Source organism: Paroedura picta, chromosome 15 (assembly GCF_049243985.1).
Source record: "Paroedura picta isolate Pp20150507F chromosome 15, Ppicta_v3.0, whole genome shotgun sequence".
Classification (NCBI taxonomy): domain Eukaryota; kingdom Metazoa; phylum Chordata; class Lepidosauria; order Squamata; family Gekkonidae; genus Paroedura; species Paroedura picta.
In genome coordinates, this window is record NC_135383.1 from 30,438,691 (window position 1) to 30,461,647 (window position 22,957).

At 49.3% G+C, this 22,957-nt stretch overlaps 2 protein-coding genes across 3 annotated transcripts in view; one reads left to right on the forward strand and one right to left on the reverse strand.

Annotated features, from left to right (window-relative positions):
* Positions 1–3,499, forward strand: part of NLK (nemo like kinase) — a 229,295-nt gene extending 225,796 nt beyond the window's left edge. For both annotated transcript variants that reach the window (XM_077312418.1, XM_077312417.1), the window contains exon 11: positions 1,493–3,499. Coding sequence is in view for 1 of the 2 variants with exons in the window: in XM_077312417.1 (XP_077168532.1) it covers positions 1,493–1,547 (55 nt within the window). In the remaining variant the exon portion in view is untranslated. The remainder of the gene's footprint in view (positions 1–1,492) is intronic.
* Positions 3,500–14,164: 10,665 nt separating this feature from the next.
* TMEM97 (transmembrane protein 97) lies at positions 14,165–22,951 on the reverse strand. Its single transcript, XM_077312816.1, has 3 exons — positions 22,669–22,951; positions 18,752–18,896; positions 14,165–14,837 (listed from the first exon to the last, which is right to left on the reverse strand). Exons 1-3 carry the CDS (start codon positions 22,783–22,785, stop codon positions 14,587–14,589), a joined length of 513 nt encoding a protein of 170 aa, XP_077168931.1. The 5' UTR covers positions 22,786–22,951; the 3' UTR covers positions 14,165–14,586.
* Positions 22,952–22,957: the final 6 nt, after the last annotated feature.

Genomic DNA, 22,957 nt, shown 5'->3' on the forward strand with positions numbered 1-22,957 from the left:
ACTAACTTACATAGTATAGATTCAAATGGGTAGCCATGTTGGTCTGAAGTAGCACAATAAAATCAGAGTCCAGGAGCACCTTTAAGACCAACAAAGATTTATTCAGAGCGTGAGCTTTCGAGTGCAAGGAAGTGTGCTTGCACTCGAAAGCTCACGCCTTTAATAAGTCTTTGTTGGTCTTAAAGGTGCCTGACTGGACTCTGCTTTTATTGTGTTACATAGTATATCTATCCATCACCTGTACTAGCAACGTGGGTAAACCGAAAGTCACTTCCATTAGTAGAGCAAAAGATTTCATACTACAGAATTGTATTCTACTCTGGAATTTGTTTCTGTTGGTTTTGGCAAGTCTCTCTCTGTATAACATATACTTTACATTGTTTTACTCAACTGTAGTTTTTACTGAATTGGCCATGCATGACATGTTTTTTCAATTAAATTTTGTTTTTGTAGCTTTTTATAGACGGTAATTTATACTACCGTTAAATGTAATACCAGAATGTAATTTGTTTGATTTTTTTATTTTGTATATATCTGACCTATTCTACGTGTTATAAATGTAACACATAAACTGGCTGATGAGGAGGTCCATCAAAAAACCAATTCCACCAGTGTGGTTTTCAGCCGTCATTTTGAATCAACGGTTACACTCCTCGTCGTCTACTCAGGAGCCTCAACTCAGTGATTTGTTTCTTGGCTGGATCATCCTCCCTCTGAGAGGTCTTCTGTTTGTTTGGGCCGCTAGCTGGAAGTCCCACCCAAGCCATTTAGTGACCTGCATGCCAGCTTCTTTTGCGTTCCCCGGTAAGGCAGAGGCCAGGAATTTATTGAAGTCCATCTCAGCAACATGTTTGAGGAATTGGAGCCCATTTTTAATAGGCTGGAAACAGTTCCCAGAGAGATGTTTTTGTAGCACATATTCTATGAGAAAACTAGGAGAGAAGGGGAAGGAACAGCTGCATGTGAAACTGCCTGCCAGGTGTGCTTCCCTGCTCCTCCTCCATATGCAGCCAGCTGGGTGACAGACCTGTTGGAGCTGTTCTCACATAGGAGTTCTGTTAGAGCTCTCTCAGCCCCCGCCACACACACACACGCGCGCGCACCTCACAGGTGTCTATTGTGGGGAGAGGAAGGGAAGGCAAATGTAAGCCGCTTTGAGACTCCTTTGGGTAATGAAAAGTGGGGTATAAAATCCGACTCTTCTTCTTCTTCCTGTTGGTGAAAGGTGAAAGGTGCAGGAAGAGAAGTGGCCCTAATTTAGGCAGGGGACTGATGAGTGACGGCATAATTTTAGCCAGTCGTTCATCCAGTGGGTGCTTTCAGTCATCAGCCAGGGATTCCTGCAGATGCAGATCTTTCTCTCTGGGAACTGAGCTCTGTCCCACCCCTGTGTGGAAGTGCCTTTTTAATTCTGGCCTGTGGTGAGATTTCTCTGCAGCCCGACACTCTGCAGCAAGTGAACATGAATCTTCTTGTGTCTGTTGCTTTCTAGTTCCACTGTCGCTCAACCGTCTGAGATGCCACCGTCTCCACTGGTTTGGGAGTAAATGTGGAAGATTTTTTTTTATGTACTACTGAAGACATAATGTAGCTTTCCACTGGATTCTGGGATTTGCAATTCTGGAGGTTTAATCATGCTTGTACTGTAATTTTACTAATGAAGTTTTAAAATTTAACAACCACTATCCTTGTATGATATATGAATAAGACTAGGCTTTTAATCTTGTCAAGGGTGGGGTCGTGCTTTTAGAAGAGAAATATTTTATCCAGAGTTGCACATGATTTTTATGAATTTTAGTGCAGCTATAATTTTTTTTTTTTTGCTTGGCTCTGAACAAAACTGAAGATTGAACCAAACTGGGAAAGTTGCTATTTTTGTGTTCCTTCCCCCCACTTTCTTTCCCTGCCCCACTTCCCGCCCACTTCAGATATTGTGCAGACAGAAAAGATGTTTTGATATTGAGCCATTCCTGAAGGTTTGGGATTTCCTTTCTTAAAAAAGAGTTAGGGAATACAGATGTCGCGACCGGTCATGAAGTCGCATCAGAGGGCAGGGGCCCAGACTCCGGGAGCAGGGTCACCTGAGGGTCCCCGTCCTCTGTGTAGCTTTTCACTTGCGCTGTGGTGGTGCCTGTGTGCAGTTCTCCTGATCAGACGTTGTGAGTAGAGTGACTGCCTTGTCTGTAACTTGGAGAGATGAATGAATGAATGAATGAATGCCCGTTACTGCCCCGACCCTCTCCTTCCAGTATAAATAAATATATAAATATATATATTTAATCTATTTTTATTAGAGGTTTTTTCTGCTCTTTTCTTACATAAACATAAACCATCTTTTCCCCCGTCCTCACGCATGCATTTGGAAACGTGTGTAAATAATTCCATTGACAAGCTAATTTCAAATAATCTTGATATCCATTGCCATGTATAGAGAGAGGGAAGAAGAAACAGAAATAGCTTGCACATGTCTAGGTCTGTGAAACTTTGTGATTTTTTTTCCTGCACTAGACAGATGGAAGAAAAGCGAAGAGAAAAAAAAGCACATAGGGAATTATGTTAATTGTATTTGTGTCTTTAGGCAACGCTGTGGAAGTCTTGAGATGTCACAGTAGTAAATAACTTTTATTACTTTTTTTGGCTAATTCCTTTATCTTATTTTTCTGTTCAAACACTGAATTATTCTGTGCATACATGTGTGTGCACGTGTAAGTGTGTGTGTGTGTATACACACATACATTATGTGTGTGCGTATACACACACATACATATATATGTATGTATGTAGGTATGTATGTATGTATGTAAACACAAAACTGAAGGCCTCTACCTCCTGGAGTTATACAACTTGGTTTGTTTATCTCCACATGTTTTTTTGTTTTGTTTTTTTAAGTTCAGTGTGGAGACTTGAAACTTGAACGTCCCTTTCAACTTTTATATTTAAAAAAATAAAAGACAGGTAAATTGTTTTTCACCTGTACAAATAAATAACAAATGGATGGTCTTAAATTTTGACCCAGGGATATAGTAAAAAATAAAAACTGAGGAAGAACCTTGGTGTTTGTCTTGGACAAGGAACTGTTGAGGTTCTTGTAAGTGATCTGTATTTAGCAGAGTATTTTCGAGAAGGGCGATCTGAGCTGGAACTAATACTGTTAGCTTAAGTTATGTTTTTTGGAAGTTTTAACTTCAATGAAGTAATTATTTGCTGTGAAAGAGACAAATGTTGAATTTCTTAAACAAAGATGCTGAAAATATCTTTGTTTTTTTGTGCGGCTCCTGAGGAATTAAAGAAGAAATAAAACAAAAACTGTTGAAGCATTTCAATTCACTTGAATGAAAAACGTGGTTTTTAACTTAAAATGAGCCCAGGAAGACACTGGTCCGAAAGGTAAAATCTCAGAGGTTGGTCTGTTCTAAATGTGGCACACTTGCGGGTCACTTTGTAAAATGTAGATTTGAAGTACAGTGGTGAAAACATTAAATGTGACATTTGAAACAAACGTTGTGTTAAGTCTTCTGTTGTATTCTTTCCCTGTCTGCCGTTGCCTTCATAGTCTCTCTGAGGGTTGACGTATTGATTCTGCATCTGTGCAGAACAGCATTCTAGAGCTTTAGTCAGGGAACTGGGACTTGGGCCTCCTTTCCTCATATTCCAATTGGTGGCTGTTGAGCAAAGATCATCCTGATAGCCCAGGGCCTGGTCTGGGCATTTTGGGATCATTTGCCTAGTGTGCAGCACCCAAACAGAGTGACCACTAGACTGAAAACCTTTTCATAATTTTATTCAACTGCAGCAGAACAAAATGACACAGGGATTGTCCCCAAAAGGTTTGTGTGTCGAACAAAGGATTGCATGAGACTTTATAACATTCCATTGAAGGCAGGGTCAAACCAATAACCTGGGGTCCCCACCCCTTGCACATCCCACAGGACCAGCCCCTGCCATTATGCTAAGTCATGGGGAAAAGGTTAGAAAAGGCAATTTCGCCTTCTTTCTCAGTCCTCTGGTAACATAAACAATGGCATGATATTGTCTCTGGCCTTGAGAATAGAACATATCAGCCTTGGTAACATTCCAAAATACAATCAAGAACAGGAATAAGTTTTCTGGGCCTTCTTTTACAAAACAGTTTGGTACACTAAGCTTTTCTTTACAGAACAATAATTTAATATATATTATTTCACACTCCTGTACATCAGTCCCTCCTCTGGAACTTTTCCAGCGTCTTTGTTTAGACGCAGGGAAAGTTCCCACCCTGCCCGCTCTGAGGGGGCCCAAACAATTGCAATCTTCCTGTGTGAAGGTGGAGATAAAAACCCATTCCCTAGATCAGATTTAACAATCAATTACTTGGCCAAATTGTATAATAATTGTCCTTAAAGACCTGTTTCTAAAATAAATAGTTCTATTGAATAACGCTTATTCCAGGGAACTTTTAAACTGTTGTTATCTAATTTACTTTTAGTGTCTATCCTCAATTTACATGAAGTCAATTACTATAAACTCCCAAAGGCCAATGTTATCCTAAACCATAGGAAAGATTTGCAATTTGGGCTAAAATACCAAAATATACTTCAGAAGATTTTTTCAACAATGTAGACATAGGCGGTAGCTAGTACTTTAGAGTCTGGGAATCCCATATGAAACAAAGGAAGTGGAGGGCTATAAATCTAATAATAATAATAATAATAATAATAATAATAATAATAATAATAATAATAATAATTTGCCTAAACACTCTATAAACCAAGCTCGAGAGAAAGATCAAAGGTGAATGAGGGGAATGGCTGCCTTCCTATAGGTTAACTATATGCTTAGCACATATGAAGCAATTAAATTCAAATACAAATAGAATGTAGAATATAAATAAAATAGAAACCTTTAAACTTTTAAATCAAGGATTCCTAGAGGTTCATATGCCAAAGTGTTTGCAGTATAGATGTCCTTTACACACCTCTCTTAGTAAGCTTCTATACAAAACACTTTTGCTCCCCACTCTGGCCTAGGAACCTGGATAACTGGCACACTTCAAACAATTATCAGATAAAAATACAATTTATATAGAAACATACAAAATTCCTCATGCCGACCCCCCTTCACGAAATAATACGCATAGTGTTCTTTTATTGTGCTTCTTCACGTTCCTGCCACTCAGGACTTCTGAGAGCGAACAGGGAGAACATAATAACCATTGATAATTTGGGCTCTTGTAACTTGGGTGATGCTATAATTCTAGCATGTAGAGAACAAGTTCTTGGTACACAAGCAAAGTGTAGAGTGATGTCAAAAGAAATTAGTGGCAACAATAACAATTGGGCTGGAAAAGAATCTCCAAGCCCTCCTGGCTGCTGCTCCATAGGCAAGGATAAAGTTCTGGTCAGCACAAGGGGCTGAGATCTGTCCATTTCTGCTTGCTCCTGGGTAAAACAATTTTCTTTTCTTCCTTGCTTCAATATAGTGGAAAAGGAAGTCACAGCACTACAAACAGGCTGTTACAAACTTCGAATCTCGGAACCACAGGTGGAGGATTAGCCTTAAAACTCAGTCACTGATGGATTCAGATTGGATCCCACCCTTCTCTCTGGCCATCTCAGACATGGTGTGCCTCACTTTCCTTGGGAAGCTTAATTCGTCCTGCCTTCCCACAATCTGCACATGGCAGCACTGATGCAGAGGCTCTCAAGAGATAGGATTCTGGATCCTATAAGCAGGAATCAATATCTTCAGAGAGTTAATATCTGGCCTTTTCACTCCTGCCTGTGTCAAGCTCTTGTCTTTGATGGAAATAGAACAAAACAGTTCAAGCAGTCCAAAACTTTTGTTGATTAACAGAGGATTCTTCTAAGAGCAGGCTTAGGGAAGGAAATACAGGGGCGCACTCACTTTCTTTGTCCCTCCTCTTGACAGGAGAGAGCCACTTAAAAACAGGATAGAAAACAAGAAGTCCAAAAGAATGAAGGAGGTTTGCTGTTACCTAGTTCCAGGAGTTATCAGGAAGGGAGGGCTGTTTGTCACCCAAGGCCAGACAGCCTGGCAAGGATCTGGAGGAGCACCCAGGATGGCACCTGAGGGCGGGGGACTTCTCTCCCTGGGAACAGGGGGGGGCGTTTGGGCAGGAATGAAACATTGATAAGTGCTTGCTTTCCCTGTATCGATCAGAATTGACTACAAATGTTGGATTGATCAGAACTGCTATCAATAAAGCTTTCTTTTAATTCAGAAGCCTAGTTGTTAGTCTGTCTGCCTCTGCCAGTTAGTCGATTCTCCCAACCTTTCTTCTTCGTGCCGAGATGTCAGACCACAGAGAGGAGCCTGCTCCGGACCAGCTGCAGCAGGACAAGGAGGCGGATCCCGGGGATGTAGCCGCGCAAGCCACCGGAGGCACGGCCACGGCAACCCCATCCGGGACGCGTCCCAGGACCACTACCCAGACCACTGCCCGATCTGGGTTAGCCCGGGCCTTGGACAGCCCAGGAATGGACTATTATTTGGAGAGACATGTCACTGGTCGCAGGAGGCTCCCCAGATACAACAAGCCAGCGGGTGTCGAGTAGGGACCAGCACTGTAACATGGGGTCCCCGACCAGGAGACGGCGATTCTCCTGGAGAATTTGGAACTTCGGGACTGGATGGCGCGAGTGGCTTGCAACAGTGACCGAAGACCCGGATGAGGACCTGCAGCAGGGCGCCCGTTTCCTTCTGGCCGAGTTGAGGTGCCCGACGCTCGTTCTGGAGGGAGGCATCAGGTTGGCGGCACTGAGAGGGGCGGCCCGGGAGCCAGCAGCCCCCATTGAGGGCGGAGGGGAACCTCTGGCCCCAACTCAGCCGCCAGTAAACCAACCACCGACCAGCCAAGCGGCCCCGAATCAGCTGCTGCAGGATGTACCTGCGGGGCAAGCGGCCTTAGCCCCGGAGGCTGCAGGGGATGGGCACCGCTACCTCCGATTCCGCACCCACTTCAACTGAGAAGCTGAGGAGTTACACGGGTTCCTGATCCAACTGCAGGGCTACGTAGTGGAGTTTGGCCATACGTTCCAGGACGATGCGGATTGGGTGCACTTCGTAGGCAATTGCCTGGATGGAGAGGCCGTGAAGTGGTTCATCAGCCTCTACAAGTATGCCCCAACCAAAGTTCGGAATTATGACCGTTTCATCCGCTGCATGCAAGAGTGCTTTGAGGATGCCTTCAAGGCGGAAACGGAGGAGGAGAACCTGCAAAGCCTGAAGCAAGGATTGATGTCGTTGGCACAGTACACCCATGAATTTCGAAAATTAGTGGTTTCCATCCCGCACTGGGTGGAGGCGCAAACAGGTCCAGGCGTTCCGGAAGGGATTGTGCAAGGACCTGGCCAAGAACTATCTGAACCTGGATGACATGGAGACCATGATGGGCTGAGTCAGACTGATGGGAGAAGTGGAGAAGAGGATGCGTTTGGCGGCCCAACTGGAGGAGGACAAGCCCAAGAGTGGGAAGAAATTAGCGGCGGAGCACACACGGCGCCGTGAGAAGGGGCTCTGCCTGGGATGCGGAGGGCAGGGGTACTTCCTTGCCAACTGCCCATCCAAGAAGACCAAGTCATCGGGCCAAAAGAAGACCCCGGGGAAGACTACCCCCAGCAAGCCCCCCACCGGACTGGCCAAGGGACCGTCCACCGGGAAGAAGACAGCAAATGCGCTCCTGACTCCTCTACTGGAACCCATTGGCTACTCATCTTCGTCTACTAGCGAGAGCGCAACAGACGATGGAAGAGCGTCCCTGGAACCGTCAGGAAATGAGTCCCATTCCCCTACTGCTCCTCCCAATGACTTTGACTGTTCCTGGGACAGGGAGGAGAGTGGGGGTGCAGGGCATTCTAGACTGTGAGTGTACCCGGACCCTGATTAATCTGACCCTGGTCCAGACTCGGGGTGGGGGTGGAGCCACTCTGCAAGCCGCTCCTTTTGCCCAAATGGATGGCAAATGTGTGAGGGGGGGGGAGGCAGTGTCTCGCGCCCTTCCACTGGACTTAGAAATCTCAGAACATTGGGAGCGGATTCAGCCAGTGGTGGCTCTGAGTGCAGCTTTTCTGTTTGTGTTGGGGCTGGACTAGCTGTGCAAGCATGATCCCGGTGTGCGCTAGAGATCCTGGGTACTCCATTTTAATGACCCAGGTTGTCAGCATCACTTTCGATGGGCAGTGCAGGGAAGTGTAATGGAAGGGCAGCACAAACACGCAGCAGTATGCCGTGCCGAGCCCCCAGGCTTGCCTAGGGAACACTGGGACTTACTGGATGTTTTCAAGGAAAAGGCGTGCAATCTATTGCCGCCCCATCGAGGGACGGACTGTGCCATTGAACTAAAGCCAGGATAGCTGTTTCCCAAAGTGAAATTGTATTTCATGAGCCCCCGGGAAATGGCCGAGCTGTGGGCTTTCCTGGACAAAAACTTGGCATGGGGCTTTACCCGGCCCGCAACCTCCTCCATGGCTGCGTTGTTTGTGAAGACAAAAGATGCTAAGGCATGCTAAGGCTGTGCACAAATTACTGGGGGCTGAATGTGGTGTCAACCTCCAATGCCTACCCCCTTCCCCTGATCAAAGATCTGCTCGGCCACCTAGGGAAGGCACGAGACTTTATGAAGCTGGACCTGGGGGAGGCAATTTGAATATACTGCCATGCCGTTCGGATTGGCCAGCGCACCTGGCGTGTTCATGAATGTAATTAATTAAGTGATGTATGACTTGTTGTACAAGGGAGCTCTGGTCTACCTGAATGACATTCATCTGTATGCAGAAAATCCCTCTGAGCATGTGCAGTTGGTACGAGAGGTTTTGCACCACTTGCGGGAAAACCATTTGTATGCCAAGCTGTCTAGGTGTGAGTTTCACAAGGACTGGGCTACAGGATCTCCCCTGGAGGCATGGAAAGGACCCTGGTAAGGTCCAGGGCTTGTTGGCATGGGAACCCCCTAGCACGCAAGCAGCTGTAAAGCTTCTTGGGGTTCACCAATTTCTATCGTTCTTTCATTCCCAACTTTGCCAGCCTCCTCGAGCCTTCAGGAAGAGGCGGGATATAAATATAATAATAATAATAATAATAATAATAATAATAATAATAATAATAATAATAATAATATCCCTGACGGGCTTGTTAAAAACCAATGGGTAGGGAAACAAGTGTGAAAACCTAGTGCCCCTTTGTCCTGGTCTGGGAAGTGCCATGCTGCCTTTGAGAATCTGAAGGCACTGTTTACCGGTGCTGGCCCATGCCGACCCCAATAAGGTTTTCATGGTGCAAGTAGATTCCTCGGATGTAGCTATAGGGGTGGTGATCCTGCACAAAGGGGAAGATGGGCATCTGCACCCCCTCGCCTACATTTCCAAGAAATTATCCGGGCCAGAGAAGAATTGGGCCATTTGGGAGAAAGAGGCAGCCGCTGTAAAACTCACACTGGCTACCTGGTGGCACTGGCTAGAAGGGTCTGCCCTCCCCTTTGTGGTCTGGACTGATCATAAAAATTTGCAGGCAAAGCAACCCTGCATGCTGTCCACAAAACAAATGTGCTGGGCTGAGTTTTTCTCCCGCTTCAACTTCACTCTGAAACATCTCCCTGATAAAATGAACTTTCTGGCTAACGCCCTATCACACTTCCCCAAGTATGAGTGCAAACGAGAGCCATTGGTGGATACGATCTTCACCCCGGCTCAGTTGGAGCTGGCAGTGGTGATGCAGAACCAGGGGGCTGGCGGCGCACCCTCCCCTGGGGGGTGGGTCCAGAAGCACGTCAAGCTCAACCCAGTGTTTGCCCGCCTTTGGCCAGCTCTGCAGAAGAAGGAGGAGTTGTTCTGCCGGGGGGACAAGCGGCACATGCCAGCGGCGGCGTGCAGGGACATTTTGAAACTGTGCCACGATTCTAGGGCGGTGGGGCATTTCGGCTTTGTCAAAACGTTGCATTTGGTGCGTAGACATTACTGGTGGCCGATCCTCCGCAGGGATGCAGGAATATGTGAAGTTTGTCTGGTGTGTTTGACTGCAAAGAAGGCAGGGGAAAAGAAAAAGGGACCGCTGCAGCCTTTGCCAACCTCGTCTGAACCATGGAAAGAAATCACCATGGACTTTATCACGGACCTTCCACTGAGTCATGGGAAAACTGTCATCTGGGTGGTGGTACATGCGTTTTCAAAGCAGGTGCACTTCATCCCGTGCGCAGGGTTGCCCTCAGCCCCCAAGTTGGCCTCCTAGTTTGTAGAACACGTGGACAAACTGCACGGAATCACAGGACGAATTTTGATGGATTGCAGGACACAGTTCGTTGCCAAGTTTTGGCGGGAACTTTTGGGTTTGCTGGGGGTGGAGCAAGCACTTACTTCAGGGTACCACCGAGGGACTATAAGGAACAAGTTGATGAAAAAAGAAGCACAGCCCCTGCGTGGATGGTGGGGGATTTGGCTTATCTCTCTACCAAGAACTTGCACAGCCAGCAGCCCTCAAGCAAACTCGGGCCCAAGTTTGTGGTACCCTTCAAAGTCAAACACATTATTAACTCTGTGACTGTGGAGTTAGAATTGCCAAAGACTTATAGGCATGTCCACCCCGTTTTCCATTCCAGCTTGCTGAAGAAAGCCCCTCCTCCAGACACTTGGCACCCCGCTGCAGCTGCCCCCATTCCTGTGTTTGTGGATAAAGACACACACTACAAAGTAAGTGGGAACTGGGAAGAATTTCCAATGGGGGATCACGAATGGGTGGAGGCTGGGAATGTGCGGGGCCCCAAATTGGAATGTGAGTTCCATCGTAAATTCCCTCAATGTCCAAGACCGGTGGATGGGAGATGATGAGGGAGATATTTATGGAAGGGCGGAATGTCAGGATCAACCCCTCTGATCGCTGCCATGATTTGTGATTGACCTGAGAGACTCCATTTTGGTTTGATGTGTGTTGTTTGAAGAAACCTTTTATAACCCTTTTATGACCCTGAACTATTTTGTCAGTGCCTTGTGTGTCCGCTTCATGCTGTGCTCCCATTTTGCAAATGTACTTTGTTATCAGGAAGGGAGGGCTGTTTGTCACCCAAGGCCAGACAGCCTGGTGAGGATCTGGAGGAGCACCCAGGATGGCACCTGTGTGTGGGGGGGGACTTTTCCCCCTGGGAATGGGGGGACGTTTGGGCAAGAATGAACCATTGATAAGTGCTTGCTTTCCCTGTATCGATCAGAATCAACTACAAACGTTGGAGTGATTGGAACTGCTACCAAAAACTTTCTTTTAATTCAGAAGCCTAGTTGTTAGTCTGTCTGCCTCTGACACCTGTGTGGGAGGCTTCTAAGGTGGTGAGTGTAGGGCCACACCCTGATTGGCCCATATTCAAGGCTGGATACCCGGGATATGCTCCTCCCACAGGGGCATTTCACAATTATATAGAGCAGGGGTAATCAAACTGCGGCCCTCCAGATGTCCATGGACTACAATTCACAGGAGCCACCCTGCCAGCGAATGCTGGCAGGGGGCTCCTGGGAATTGTAGTCCATGGACATCTGGAGGGCTGCAGTTTGACTACTCCTGATATAGAGGAACCATGGATAAGGATGTCTACAGCAGTTTACACAATAGCTTTTCCTCAGATTTTCCCAAAGTTGAAAAGTTTGCTATAGGAGAAGATGATAGTACGTACATTCTAAACTTTTACAAAGCTGACTTGGATGCGTCCCAACTACAACTTCATCGGGACATATTTTGAGATATTGCAAGACAGCGGAAAGTTAAACTTTTAGCTCTTCATGATTTGATTATCTGTTCAGTGGAGAACAAGGAAAATATCTGTGTAAACTACTACCAGAACTAACTTTTCAGAATAGGCCTTACCATACCTCTGTTTCTTCCTGCACCTCAGAAAGGTCATTCTCATGCCTTTGTAGAATAAAGACCTTTCTAAGGTCCAGCATGACACAGGCCAGGCTCAATCACATGGCTCTTCTTCATGGGCAAAAGATCTCTCAGGAAACTGATCTTAGTGTCAGACGTTGAAAGGACTCACAACCAACTTCTTTGAAACAGAAAGTTTTATTGAGAAATACTTCATACACCTAGACTAGACAAGTCAAATCTGCCTGAGGACAGATTTGCTTCCCCTTATCAATACAGTTCTCCCGCCCAAAACTTGAAAGTTCCCAAGGGAGGGGAGGAAGGAAGAGGAGACAGATACAATTAAAAACAGTGTTACTTTCACATGTCCTTGGCTGTCTTCAGGCTTAGATAAGGTGTTATGGTTAGCAGAAGCTGGCCCAGCCGAGAGGCCTCAAGGAAAGGAACATTCAGAGATAATGGCTACATCAACATAGTTTTAACATGCTTTTAACAAGCATGCATGATATAGGGGCCTGGAGCTCCCAGGCACCAAGCGGCAAAGGTCAATCTAACTGTCATGGAGAAACTCAGGCTAATTTATGACGGGGTTTGCTAACAATCCTGACACTTAGTGGTATTGCCCAGTGGTTCCAATCCCCGGTCTGGAGACCGGTACTGGTCGGTGGATCAGTTGGTACCAGGCTGCGGATCCTCCTCATCCTCCTCCCCGGCTGCTGCGTCAGGGGCTGCCCTGCCACTCTGCCTCTGGCTCTCCAGAAGAAGAAGAAGAGGAAGAGGAGGAGGAGGAAGAGGAAGATTAAGAAGAAGAATGAAGAAGAAGAACTAGCTAAGGAGAGCCATAAAAAGTATGGCGAAAAGAAGCTGATAGGGTAGGGAACCAGAAGGTAGGGAACCAGACTTGTGTCTCCACCAAGCATTTTAAGTATTTGCAGCCACTGAAAAAACTGGCAAATAAATATGTGGGTTCACATATGACCACCCTGGGGGTCAGTCCTGTCTCTGTGGAACTTGCTTTACCAAAGACTTACTGTGGTGTCCGGTAATTGGTACCAAACTGTGGATCAGTCGGTACTGGGCCGCTGCTCCTCGTCCTCCTCCCCTGCTGCTGCGTCAGGGGCTGCCCTGCCACTCTGCCGCCGGTTCACATTTGGTGCTCTTTGGCGGCTACCATGGCTGGGGCTCCCCCTCAGCGTGGCGCTGCGCAGCTGCTACTGCCAGCGCCCCCAATGGGCGGCAGGAAGTCAGGGGTGCCTGCGGGAAAGCAAGTGGAGCAGGGGCTCAGGGGGCGGCGACATCCCTCAGCAAAAGACTACCCCCCCCCAGGGCCTCAGTAAAATTGTCAAGCGTTGACCGGTCCCCGGTGATAAAAAGGTTGGGGACCACTGCTAGTCCATTACCTCTCCTTGACTGAGCCCCCTACATTCCACACCTTTCTAAATCATGGCCTCTCAAGCCAGCCTGGCACCTGGGCCATCCCCACCACCTTTGGCTGAGTGACCAGCCCCTACTGTTGCTAGGCTGACCATCCGCATCTCAAGGCAAAGCATTCCTTTGTGGGGGAGGTGACAATCCAGAAGCAACACGGTACCTGAACTGAGGGCTCCTTTTCAGCCTGTGTTTGTAGCTATTTTGATGCTATCCAATAAAGCACCTGCTTTCTCCCATCACGAGTCTTGGGGGGGGGAGGAAGGGGGCAGATCACACACTGAGTTGCAGGTTGTTGGTGTCCTGACTTAACTGCTCTGACCTCCCTGGTGAAGGAGCAATTCAGAAGAAACTGCTGAAATTCTTGTCCTGATATTTCCCTTGGGAATATTTTAGTGAACTTTTAGTGAGTTCCTAAAACTGTAATGCTCCAGCATGTGGTTCTGGAGATAGGAATTTCATGCCAGCAAACCTTTTCAAAATGGGCTGCAAAGTCCCAAATGCCAAAGGGAAGTACTGGGGGACAGAAGCCGTCTTCTGCAGCAGATGAAGCAGCAAGGCCGGCTACGCAAGCCGCGGTAACCTCTTTTGCGATAACTGGGGAACTAGAGACCACTGTCAGTGGAACCAGGCACCAGAATACAAGATGGACTTCAGTAGTACTTTATAATATTGAGAGGCCTTACAAATGTGTGTGTAGCAGAAGGCCATTCTTAAACGTCACTCCTCCACCCACCCCTCATCAGCCATCCTAGGAGGCCATAACAGACCAGCTCCATGCAGGTGGCAGAGTGCCTCTGGCCACGGATCCTGCTTACAGGGAGCAGAAGGGGCAGGTTTCCTATTTGCATAAGGTGTGGACTCAAGAACTTTTAAAAATAATTATATACAAGGCTGAATTATACTACTTTATTGTGTAGAACATGTAGATCAGACCTAAAATAGCTCTCTATGCTAGACATTGATCTAGTTTGGGGAGACGTTTCATATTCTGTATTGTTATTGTTCGGGGGGGGGAGGCAAGCACCTTACCAAATGATCACATCTGGAAAGACCATAGCCTGTAAGATTAAAAAACTCCCTTGTTGCTCAGTTCTTTGACACAGCAGGTGAAATAACCAGAAATTAATTTTCTGAACAGGTTCTTCAAATCTCGTTTTCAGACCACCCATATACAGCACCTTTTGCAGTCGACAAGGAAGCTGCCAGATCTCAACCAGATTTTTATAATTAAATTCTGTAAAAATCGGGGCAGCTACTCAACGTGGCAGTTTCTCAGACCAGCAACTCTTCCTTGCTGCTTCAAGGGCCCAGCATTTAAGTGGTCTTCAGTTTCTCTCCTGAGTTGTAGGAGGGGTGGAGCAGCATGGTCGCAAGGAGCAGTAGCGGGATCAGCAGATAAGGGCTATAAATGGCAACGAGCCAGAGGCGTTCCTGCCCCGTCGCTGGTCCTGCAGCTCTGGAGCCTGAGAAATCCTGCAGCAAAATGTGTGCCAGCGGGGGCACCAGGGTCGTGGCCACGTGTGTGGCATAGATGATGGCAGGGGTTCGAATCCACTTGCAGTCACCTGGGTTTGAAAAGGGAAAGCATGGTTTTCAGTCTTCTCTTGGTAATCTGAGTCCCAAATACTGCCAGCAGGGAAGGAACTTGGCCTCAACCAGAGGGGCACTTCGTCATAATGAGAACTCTCTGAAGGAAGTCCAGATCCTGCCGCTTCTCTCTGGGAAATGGCCCTGCCCTGTGCAGCCCAGAACTGCACCTACCTAAAAAGGTGCCCCAAGTACCATCAGGATATGGCTGTTGAGTGAATGAATATCTGGGTGGTGGGCATCTGCTACCTGACACCCATTGACCTGCAATGCCAGGGACTGAACCTGGGGCCTTCTGGATGCCAAGCATAAGCTCTGCCAGTGAAGAATCGGCAGCTGCATCTGGTAGAGAACTGCACCACTTCTACCTGGTCCCAGTGTGATGTTGGAAGTGCATATCAGGCTGGCACTCTGCCATGTCAGCCTGCTTGGTGACCTCAGGAAAGTAACACAATGCAGAGCCTCCCTGAAAGAGATGTTGTGATGGCAGGGAATGATGCTGGTCTGTGGCCCGGTGTCGGGCCGGAAAGGCCTCGGTACTGGGCCGGCAGCGGCACCGCCTCCCTTCCCCCCCCCTGCAGCGAGAAGCTCACCAGGCCTCGAGCGAAGCAGCCAGCATGTGGCTCTGGAGCGGCCAAAGCGGCAGCTTCGCTGACGGCCAGGCTAGCTTCTCGCTGCAAGACGGCGGACACAAATGCGCATGCGCGGAGCTGCCGTGCATGCGTGTTTGCGCCCCCTGCTGGCGCAATTGCATGTGCATGCGTGTTTGCATGCACCTGCCGCGCGTGTGTGGTGCCCGGGCTGCTGGCTCTCCCCCACCCCCAGAGGCGGTCCTCAACCACAAAAAGGTTGGTGACCGCTGCTACATGCTGTCTGGAGCCCTCTCTAGTGAGATGAGCCAAACACTGTATGTGGCTTCAACTAAATGAACATGTTACCAACAGACACAAAGAAACCGCATCCAATGTACAGATACGTTTTCTGAGGACTGGACAAGTTTTATGATGTACTAGGGGGCAGAGCCAGCTTTAGAAGCCAGCTAGAAGCCGGCAGCACCCACGCACCCTTGCGAGCAGTCGCCGCTGGAGCACAGTGGAGGGTGCTGCGGTGAAGGCGCACCCTCCCAGTGCCGAAGCTCTCACCCGCACCCCACCAGCAGCTGCCACGTGAGCACAGCGAGAGTGGGGTGGAGGGGAAGGCCACTTTAAAAACGGGCAGGGAGGAATGCGTGCCCAGATTCTCACTGCCTGCTGCAAAAGGAGCACTTGCAGGGCGGCAGGAGCTCCCCTCGCGGCCCACTAAACCACTGCCCCCTTCCCCTGTGGACTGCTCAGCCTGTGCCATGGATGGCATCAACCAAGAGTAGGCTGAGGGCAGCAGTGGCAGGGCTGAGCGCTCCTAGGCATCCTGTGCTTCGGCCGCTGGAAGCCAGGAATGCGGCAAGAGCAGCATGACCACCAGGGGATGGGAAGGGTGGCTGCCCCGTTCACTGAGGTCATGTGGAAAGATCCCGCAGAGTGGCTGCCACAGGGCACAGGAAGTACAGGCGGAGGTTGGAGCTACCGTCCGAGTGGGCAGGCGGCCTGGTGTGCTCTGGGGAGGACACTGTCGGTTCCCCTGGTGTCAGTGAGGAGACGGGGTGCAGCGACGTGACCTGCAGGAAGATGGCAGCTCAGACTCCAGGGAAGAGACAGGCAGCCCTTCCAGGCCAGGGGGAGGAAGGGCCTGTCCCCTGAGGGCCAATCCGAGGGCCACCGGCGCTTCCTGACGGAGTGCCAAGTTATCTGAGTGGCCCTTGGGGGTGAGGGCCATCCCCCCATCAGAGGGCCAGCATGTTATGTATACAGATTAAAATGAGAGTTAGATCTACAACGGACTTTTTTCTTTTCTATCCATGGCTGTCTTTTATCCTTGCCTCCGCATTACTTCATTTATGGGATGAGAATGATGATGAATGCACTCCCCCCAGGCTGAGGCCGGTGCTCTCCCAGCTTGGACTTTTAACGAGACACCCCTGGTCTTGAGCCGGCCATCTCTTCCCAAGCTCTCTTTTACGCAGTTTTGAGCCTGTGGCCGCTCTTCAAATTCAGAAGGGTGTGGTTAAGGATGGCTGCTGCAGGAGGCAGAACCAGTCACAAAATGGCTGTTGCAGCTTCCCTTCAATCACACTCTGAAGATCCTTGTGCTATGCTGGCAGCTGCTGCCAAAGAAAAACTTGCCAGCCAATCAGAAGCCTCGAGGGAGAAAAGCCCTGCCTGGCCCCTCCCCTGCTTTCTAGAAAGACCTGGTGGTGCCAGGGCACTGAGGGCCCTCCGCTCGACCTGTGCTTCCCAGAGTGACCACGGAGCAATGCTGGCCTTTTTCCAAGGAGGGTTTTCTCCATTACCTCTTCCTCCCCCCCCCCCCCCCACGGCCACATGGACTATTTGTTTCTAAGCTCTGAGCAATGCAGCTGTACTGTGGTTGAAGTCTAAGAATATAGCCACCTATATAAGTCACAGCGGGGGGGGGGCAGGACTCCCATCTGGCCCTCCACAGCCAGGGAAAATTTGCTGCCATCCACCATGCTGTTTGAGCTAGCCCTTCAGCCTGGATCGCAAAGGGGGTCCATGACACAGAGGGAAGCATCTCCTTGTCCAGACAGCTGAGAGAACTGGTCCCATTGTTTTGCCCAGCCTGAGGAGGAACTGGAAGGGGGTGGGGAGAATGTTCCCAGAGCCCAAATGTAGCAGAAATGCAGAGATGAGCATGAGGAGGGTGGCAGAAGGACCGGAATACCCCTTCACTCTGCTGCTCAGACACGGAACTTAAAAAATATTTCAGCTCCAAGTGTCTCCCAAGCAGTTGCATGTATGCATTCCAGATTTTAAAAGAAGGGGGATGGATAATCGGAAGGGCGACCAGACATGGAGGAGGTGGTCATACAAAACTCATCCTTATCCATGGTTCCTCTATATATTTGGGGTGGAACGTTTCCAGCTGTCCAAGTTGGAATAGGGCCAATCAGGGTGCAGCCAGCAAAGTTGGCTGCACCTTGACTGGCCCTGCCCCTGCAGCTCCCGCCCTCCATCCCTGGACTCTAGCCTCTTTGCTCTCAGATGCGCCTCAGTGCCTGGAGCCAGCAGCAGGTATGGGGAGAGGGCCCTGGGCAAAGAGTTGTGGTGGAGGGCCTGCTAATGAGGGCCTCCTGGCCTGCTTGGTAAGGAGTTCTATCCCGGCCCTGCTAACAAGCTGGCCAGCACCCACCCATCCATTTGATTTGGCTGCAAGCTGTGGCCCAAAGCCACCTTAAGCTGCCTGGCCAGGGGCCAGGGGAGTGGACCCTTTCAAGGCCTGTTCTTAGGAATGGGCTTTGAAGCTAGTCCAGTATAAGAGGGAAAACGGATTACCTGCGGCATCTGGGCTCTCAGTGGCAAGTGTGGATTGCCGGGCAATGCGTCACATTGTGGCCACCATGAATGCCCCCCTTCTGCCGCATGGAAGCAATGCAGGTGATCCAAGTCATGTTCTCCCCAGCTTCCATGGTCTGTGAAGATTCACCAACCTTCCATCTGTGCTCCACCCAGTAGAACTTTGCACCCAGATGAACCAGACACAAGCATTGAAAAGGCCAGCCTTCCGGGCCCAGATCAGGTCAGAGGAGGGCCAGACTCAGGGCCCTCCTGCTAGACACAGCTGAACCTTCCAAAAGGAAGCTGGAAGCCGCAATTTCTAGGACCACTACCACTGAGAAGGGGAGGATCCCCAATGCCTGGGCTGAACCAAGCCCACAGCAAAAGGGAGACTGGTTGAGTCTTTCACATGCCTGCCGCTTGAGATGATGGGGAAAGGCAGGGCTTTTGCTTATGGCCAGGAGCAGAGCTACCCTGTCCAAATAACGTTGTGCACTAACCTTTCCAGAATGCATAAGCCGCCACAGGAAAGAAAGGCAGCTGCAAGAAGACTTCACAGCATATGAGCGACTTGAACCAGGCAGGGCACTGGGCCATCAAGGGGTCTTTAAACGAAGTTGTATACCACTTGACCATTTCTGTTAGCTGAGGAGACATAAAATGGCAGAAAATGGATTGGCTCCCTTCATTTAATCTCCAGCTCTTCTCCCACTGGCCAGCCAGTTGCATGAGAACAGCTTCACTGATTCTCCCAGGCAGTTACAGTTGAGTTTTCAAGGCCAGAGTTATTTATCTGTTTGTTTTACTTATTAACCGCTACTCCCGGCCAGGTAATTTACAGAGATAAAATAAGAAATCCCTGTCCCACCATGAAGAGCCTCTTGTGGCGCAGAGTGGTAAGGCAGCAGAAATGTTGTCTGAAAGCTCTGTCCATGAGGCTGGGAGTTCAATCCCAGCAGCCGGCTCAAGGTTGACTCAGCCTTCCATCCTTCCAAAGTCAGTAAAATGAGTACCCAGCTTGCTGGGGGGTAAACGGTAATGACTGGGGAAGGCACTGGCAAACCACCCCGTATTGAGTCTGCCATGAAAACACTAGAGGGCGTCACCCCAAGGGTCAGACATGACCCGGTGCTTGCACCGGGGATACCTTTACCTTTTATCTTTATCCCACCCATCTCCTTTGGTCTTTTATCCCACCCATCTCCTTTGGCCGCAAGGCCTCGTGGCCCATAGGAGGGGTACTTGGAGGAGGGACCCAATGATATTCTGCTACTTGGGTTCAACCAAATGCCTGGTGGAAGAGTTGTGATTCACAAGCTCTGCAGAACTGCAAGAGCTTCTCCAGGGTCCTTAGCTCTTCCAGGAGCTTATTCCACCAGGTAGGGGCCAGTATCAAAAAGACTGTATCACCTTGAAGCGTAGTTGGCTGCTGCCTGTCTCTGTGCAGCCACAATGGACCTTCCTTGGCGCTCCTGTTTGACATCTGAGAATCTTAGCACAGGAGGGTAACCTGGGCACCCAAGGCAGGACGAAGAGCATTTAGCGGGGGTTTGCCACTGCCTGAGAAAACCAGGACTTCCTGGGTGGGGCTCAGAGAGCCTCTGAGTTCTAACAGGTCCCTAGGAAGCCTTTTAATGTGTCTCACCCACATCTCTCCGGGCTGAGAAGCCCTTCAGGTATCCAGCAGACACTATCAGCCCCTCCATCCCTTGCTGGCCCACGGTGAAGGCTACCTGCCACTCCCAGCGGCTCCCCAGCCACTCCTGCTCATTGCCCACCCACTTGGAAGACAGGGCAGGGGGACTGGCTCTGCTGGCTGGGGACCTTAGCTCAGGAGGACATGCCTCATCCAGGCCACCCCTAACCTCCACTTGTGTCTGGCATGCCAGGCTCCCTGAAGAGCTCGAATCTGCCCTCTGCACTGTGCCTGGGGCCTCCGCGTTGCCCAGTGAGGCCACCGTTGCCCTCCTTGAGTCAGGGCACAACCACAACATTAGCAGCAAAAGTCAAAGAGATGGTGAAAAAATGGGGTGGACAATCAGGCAGAGCTCCCCCTAGTGCTGCCCCAACTGCTGGCCTCAGAGCTTGGCCTGCCTTGTCCTCCTCCTCTCTGCTGCTCAGCTGCATCTCCTGGTTCAATATGTGGGACTGGGGCCCATTGTTCTTGGCCCCTAGGGTGTGAAAGAGGCACCCCATTTACAGAGATGGTGCCAAGATGATGGATGACTCTCTAGGTGGCAGTGGGGCCCATGAGACTGGCCTTCCACCACCATCACCACATATTTATGGGGTATATTGACAAAAATCCATTTTTGTAATTAATTCTGATCCTGTCTTTTTAGTAGCTTTTAATTTTAATTATTTTGATACAAATTTTAGTACGAGGTCTTTCAATTATATATATCAGTCACTATACATTATATATATACTCACTATACATTTTAATATTATTTGGTATTATATTTAATAACATACATTTAAGATCCATCATGAATCATAATCCAATATTTCCTCACTCTCTGATATGTCTACCACATATGATAAAATGCATATATTTCATTACATTTCCCCATTATAGCCGCTATTAACCTTTACTATATCTTTGTGGGGAGTGTATCACCTATAAAACATTCTGCACACATTTTCTAATAATATTTGACATCGAGTGAACTTCAATTCAACAACTCACAAAGCCTCCCATTGGTCCATATTTATATTCTTTGAAGTTTTGAGCCCATTGTCAAACAATCTTTGACTTGCTGTGTTTCAGAATCATTTGAACATTTTTCTTCTTATTATTATTATTATTAGATTTCTAGCCCGCCACTCCCCTGAGGCTCGCGGCGGGTAACAACATGTAAAACCCCCATAAAACCCCTAGTACATAAAACCCCTAAAAGAATTCCCAACCACCCAACCCACCCTACCTGATGGCGGCGGAACTATCCGAAAAACCAGGGGGCACTGCTGATGTAGATATAAAGGGAGGTCCGATCTAAAAAGGGTGGGGGCGCCGGCCCCAACCATAGGCCTGGCGGAAGAGCTCCATTTTGCAAGCCCTGTTGAAAGATGGCAAATCCCGCAGGGCCCGCAGCTCCTCTGGGAGCTCATTCCACCAGGCGGGGGCCAGGACCGAAAAGGCCCTGACCCTGGCCGAGGCCAGACGCGCCTCCCGGGGGCCAGGAACCACCAATAAATTAGTCCCCGCCGAGCGTAACGCCCTGTGGGGGCATAAGGCATCAGGCGGTCCCTCAAGTATGTGGGTCCCAGACCGCGGAGGGCCTTAAAGGTTAAAACCAAAACCTTGAACCTGCTCCGGCTAGCAATCGGTAGCCAATGCAGCTGCCTCAGCACAGGCTGGACAGGGGCCCTCCAAGCTGTTCCTGTGAGGACCCGAGAAGCCGCATTTTGTACCAGCTGCAATTTCCGCAGGGGTAGGCCCGTGTAGAGTGAGTTACATAAATCTATTCTGGAGGTAACCGTCGCATGGCGGTGGCTAGGTGGTCAGGAGACAGGTAGGGCGCTAGTAGCCGGGCCTGACAGAGATGGAGAAAAGCCAGGCCCGCTACCTTCTTGACCTGGGCTTCCAGTGTTACCGAGGCGTCCAAGGTCCCAAATTCTTTGCCTGGGGTGCAATGGTCAGTTGCGTCCCGGCCAAGGTGGGTAATCGCGCTTCCTGATCTGCTCCCTTCCCCCCAAACCTGCGTCTTGGCAGGGTTGAGTTTCAGACTACTCTGCTTGAGCCATCCAGCTATGGCTTCCAGACATCTGATTAGAGATGTTTTATCACATTATCAGTTTTTCAGAATTTTTCTCTGAGCTGACCTTTCTTAATTTGCTCTTTCATTTTTGAAACTATTTGATAATAAATTAATCATGGCATATTCTTTCCTTGATGACTTGTTTGTCTATCATGTTCTTGCAAGCTAGATTATGAATTTTCTTTTTTGAACTTGGATCATAATAAGCAATTGTTAAGAAAATCAGTGGTGAAATTGATGGTCTTTAGTTTTACTTAACATTTGAACCACATTTGAACATTTCAACAAAATGTCTCCTATATTTTCCATCTTGCTCCTATATTTTCCATCTTCTGGATCATTCTTAACCATTTTTAACCCATAAGTAATTAAGGGTTTCTTTCTTTAACATCCATGATCTCTAATTTGATACTGCACCAATAATCCAACCTGTAGCCCAAGCCAATGCTGCTGCCTGTCCTTCTAGCATTATCCATGCGAGCCAATATTTGCTCCCCCAAGGTCTCCCCATTTTGGGTCTTTCAAAACAAGACGCTCTAGGCCGCAGTGTTGAGTCTCGGTTGCTGTACCCGGCTGGGGGGCGGGGGTCACGTGGCTCACACAGCGAGACCCCCCCCCTCCGCCTGAGGAGGGGGGAGGGAGGGGAGGGGTCTCACCGCGGGGGCGCGCAGGCGCGGGCACAGGGCCGGGGCGTCCAGCAGGAGCGTGACCGGGATGTGGCTCAGGAAGTAGAGGGCGAAGAGCCGCTCCAGCGCGCGCCCCGCCATCGCCATCGCCGCCGCCCTCCTCCTCCTCCTCCTGCGCAGGCGCCGCCCCGCCCCCTTCCCGCCCCTTTCCGCGCTGCCCTAGTGCCGGGTGGGCCGTGGCCGGGGGCCGCCAGGGGGAAGAGGCCGGAGAAGCCTCTGGCCACGTGCAGAGTGTCTTTCGCCCCACATCCGGGCCGAG